The following is a 3,930-nucleotide window of genomic DNA, read 5'->3' on the forward strand; positions in this document are numbered from 1 at the left end:
TTCTTCGTTGTCTCTGTGTTCTTAGACATGATCTAATTCTGAGTTAGGTCTGAACCATTGTTTCATGAAAGGTATAAAAACTGAAACCCTGGGAATAAACTTTGTCAGTCGCCAAAAGAGAGCTCTGTTCCCCCCCACCCCCGGTTCTTCAAGTCACATCTCCTCCCCAGGAACCCGCAAGGTAAACTTGCAACTAGGTAGGACACAAAGTTCAGTTATTCCTCACTAGCTAAGATATTAGAGATTTTTCTGTGCACCCCTCCTAAAACTGTTCTACTTTTCAATTGTTAATATATGGCTTGTTAGAGTTATAAGCCTGTTTTGATTATCCTAAAATTCATGAAGTTTTGTAAAATCTCACTTGAATACTGTAAACTGCTAAATATAAATACGAATTGAATATATATAAAAACTCAAGACAGCCAAATAGTATCCTATAACCATTTTAAGGTTTACGGTTAAGAACTTGTACTTTCTAACACATTAATCATTTAGTAGCATGTTATTTAACTTTCTGATGCTGTAAATTTCCATTTTTCTTCCTGTTGTTGATTTTGTATTGTGGTTTTTCATTTAAGGGGTTGTACAGTAACTGTTTATTGGAGACTATCATATCTAGATGTGAGGATACTCTACCATCTCAACTTTCAGATCAAAGATGGACTCTCAATGAAACTGTTAAATTTATCTTGACAATAGGATGCTGGACTCTCAGTATGGTCCATGCCCACAAAGATGGAATTATGATTGTTTATGAACTATACTATTTTAATAATATAGAGGAACTCAATGAGGGGGCGGGGAGTTAGGGAGGAGTTAAGGGAAATCCCACAGCCTATGGAGTTGTATTATAAAATTTTTAAAAAGAAGAAGAAGAAGAGGGCCTGGCATGATAGCCTATTGGCTAGATTCTTGCCTTGCATCCACTGGGATCTCATTTGAGCACTGGTTCATATCTCTACTGTTCCACTTCCCATCCAGCTCCCTGCTTTTGGCCTGGGAAAGCAGTAGAGGATGGGTTAAAGTCTTGGGACCCTGCATCTGTGTGGGAAACCAGAAGGAAGCTCCTGGCTCTTGGCTTTGGATCAGCTCAACTCTGGTCATTGTGGCCACTAGAAGAGTGAATGAGCAGACTGAAAATCTTTCTCTTTGTCTCTCTTCTCTGTATATCTGCCTTTCCAAAAACAATAATAATAATTTTAAAAGAATAAAGAAAAAGGACAAGAAGTCACTAGTTCAACCAACTTTGGTTATTAATAAAAATGAGTTTATCTATAAACTCAGCACTGCCCAAAACAGCTTTACTCCACACATTTACAAGAAAGGGGTTTTGATTTGTCAATACTTAAAGAATGGAAAAAACATTGTGCTAGGGGCACTGGGACCCAGGCACAATCCTCCCTCCCCTGCCATGTAGTACCCCAGAAGGACTAGGTACAGTTGTTCTGTGTTTGTTCAGAATTCAGATAAGGCTGATGCCCACCTGGTTTAGCTGCCTATCATTCTTCATAGGACTTCCGGCTATCAGCAGTTAGTTGGGTAACCAGCAACACATAAACAAGAGGGCTGTGGGAGGCAGAGGTGGCTTCCTGTGCCCCCCTTGCTCTGCCACCCACACAGTTCTGGGAGGAGAGTGACAGATGGTGTTGGAGATATCATGGTGGAAGTGGTTTAGGAGCACCATGGATGCAGCTAGAGCCACGGGAGAAGGAAAACAAAATATTCTGAACTGATCACTGATCCAACAGGCACTGAACGTAAGCAGGAAAACAAGAGAATCTTGTACACAACAGATGCTCCACCTATGTTTACTCCTGTCTTTGTTCCTGACCAAATCTTTTTATTCTTTAAAAGTATCTGTTTATTGATAAACTTATTTATTTGAAAACGAGAGAGAGAAAGAGAGAGAGAGAGATTCCATCTACTCATTCACTTCCCAAATGATCACAGGACTGACACTAGATTAGGATCAAGTCAGGAGCCCAGAACTCCATCTGGGTCTCCCACATCAGTGGCAGGGACTCATCTTCCACTGCTCTCCCAGATGAATTATCAGAGAGTTGCATCAGAAGAAGAGCAGACAGGACTTGAACCTGGGATGCTGGCATCAGAATCTATGGATTAACCCTCTGAGTCACAACACTGTCCCTCAAATCCTTTCAATATCTCAGTTCATGAAAGATCTCACACATCATTCTTGTGCATGTGCATCTTCTATGTCAGATTCTTCCTTTGAAACAGAGCTCCCATAGTAAAGGAACATTTAACATTTCAAACACAAATGTTTCTGACACTGCAAACAGGCTACCAAGCAGCTTTTACTCATTTGACTATCTGGCAATGCATGACGGTATTCATGGCACTGCTCAATGGCCACACAGAGTGTTCTCATAAAAATGCTCATTTTACAGGCAAACACATATCTCATTTTTAATTTGCATGCATGGTTTCGCATAAGAATGACTATCTCTGAGGTTTATTTATCTGTGTCTTCTTCCTCCACCTTCTTTGTTCACTTACCACCAACAGCAGCAGTCTCTCCCTTATTAATTAGTAAGGAAGAACAGCGCTGGCAGCAGCCACCTTTGTGTAGGAGGTGGAGAAAGAGCAAGAAAGATGGGAAAGGTCAGACTTGTTTGTCGCCACAATACTATCAGTTGCCAGAGGAAAATCCTCTTCATTTTTAAGAAACTGTGAATCACAGGCAAGAAAATGGCCCTATATTTTCTTTAATTTGTTTATTTCTCATCAAGACAGAGAAATTAAATGCCCTACACATAAATCATCTGCCTCCCTGTGTCAGACAGTGGTCAGTGTGTGTGTGTTTGTTTCACTCTCATAAACAGCACCTGGAGGGAGGATTGGTCTCACCATCTCACAGCTGGGTGAAATGAAGCTCAGAAAGGAATAACTACTTGCCCTCAAGCATATCCTGTTGGCAAGGGCAGAGCCAGAGTTGCGATCCAGTGGATCTGACTGCAGAGCTCAGCTCCTCTTTGGTTCCCCAGTGTTTTGCAGTCAAGGGCAGGGAGCAGGACACAAAGCCAGAGCCTAGTTCTCACCAGACAGTAACCACAGCACACACCTGCCACCCAGGGCTTGGAAGCAACTTGTAACCACACAAAAAGCTAGCGGTGGATGAGAGCTCAGCTTCTCTTTATTTACCGAGCCTGCCGCCAGGAAACTGGAGCTGCAGCCCCAGCTCTCAGCGTCAGTTTGGCAAGCTGTGCAAAACAGGATAAATAGCTCTCTTTTGGAGTACAGATATGCGCCAACACAAAAAGAAGTCAGCGCTTCGCCACGCTTGAGGAATCAACAGGCTGAGTCCAGGAGAGCCCAGGCTGTCTGCCTGCCTTCCTCACAGCCTCCTCGCCCTCCCACCACACCCACCTGCTCCATCACTCACCTAAAAGGAGGCTGGTGCTGAGCGCCAACATCTGGATGGAGAACCAGCAGCTGCCAGCTAAGGAGTCCATTTCGCAGAGGACCAAGATGCCCCGCCCACTACGTCTATGGGCTTAAACAGGGGAAGAACAGGGCGGAGGAGGTGGGGCCTTTGGAGGTAAGGGAGACTCTTGTGTAAGCTAAACTGTGTCTAAAAACAATTAAAACAAAAAAAAGTAAGGATCCTTTGTGTTGACCATAAAAAATTTGGAAAATACAAACAGCTCGTTAAACCACCTCACAAAAGCTATTCGGCACACATGTTCTGTAGCTTTTCTGGGTGTATTTATTTTTCTGTGCATCTTCCAGTGAGTTTCTTTTTTTTTTTTTTTATTGTTGCTTACATTGTATTATGTAGTACAGTTTTATAGGCGCTGGGGATTCCCCCCACCCCTCCCATACCCCTCCCCCCATGGTGGATTCCTCCACCTTGTTGCATAACCATAGTTCAAGTTCAGTTGAGATTCATTGCTTGCAAACACATGC

The 3,930-nt window shown here is 43.0% G+C and overlaps 1 protein-coding gene across 7 annotated transcripts in view; it reads right to left on the bottom strand.

The window, feature by feature from the left end:
- Positions 1 to 3,516, bottom strand: part of LOC121171578 (SLAM family member 5-like) — a 57,681-nt gene extending 54,165 nt beyond the window's left edge. For all 7 annotated transcript variants that reach the window (XR_005886149.1, XR_005886150.1, XR_005886148.1 and 4 more), the window contains exon 1: positions 3,407 to 3,516. Coding sequence is in view for 4 of the 7 variants with exons in the window: in XM_041003310.1 (XP_040859244.1) it covers positions 3,407 to 3,476 (70 nt within the window). In the remaining 3 variants the exon portion in view is untranslated. The remainder of the gene's footprint in view (positions 1 to 3,406) is intronic.
- Positions 3,517 to 3,930: the final 414 nt, after the last annotated feature.

This window comes from Ochotona curzoniae, unplaced genomic scaffold (assembly GCF_017591425.1).
Source record: "Ochotona curzoniae isolate NIBS_2020 unplaced genomic scaffold, NIBS_Ocur_1.0 scaffold_2683, whole genome shotgun sequence".
NCBI classification, from domain to species: domain Eukaryota; kingdom Metazoa; phylum Chordata; class Mammalia; order Lagomorpha; family Ochotonidae; genus Ochotona; species Ochotona curzoniae.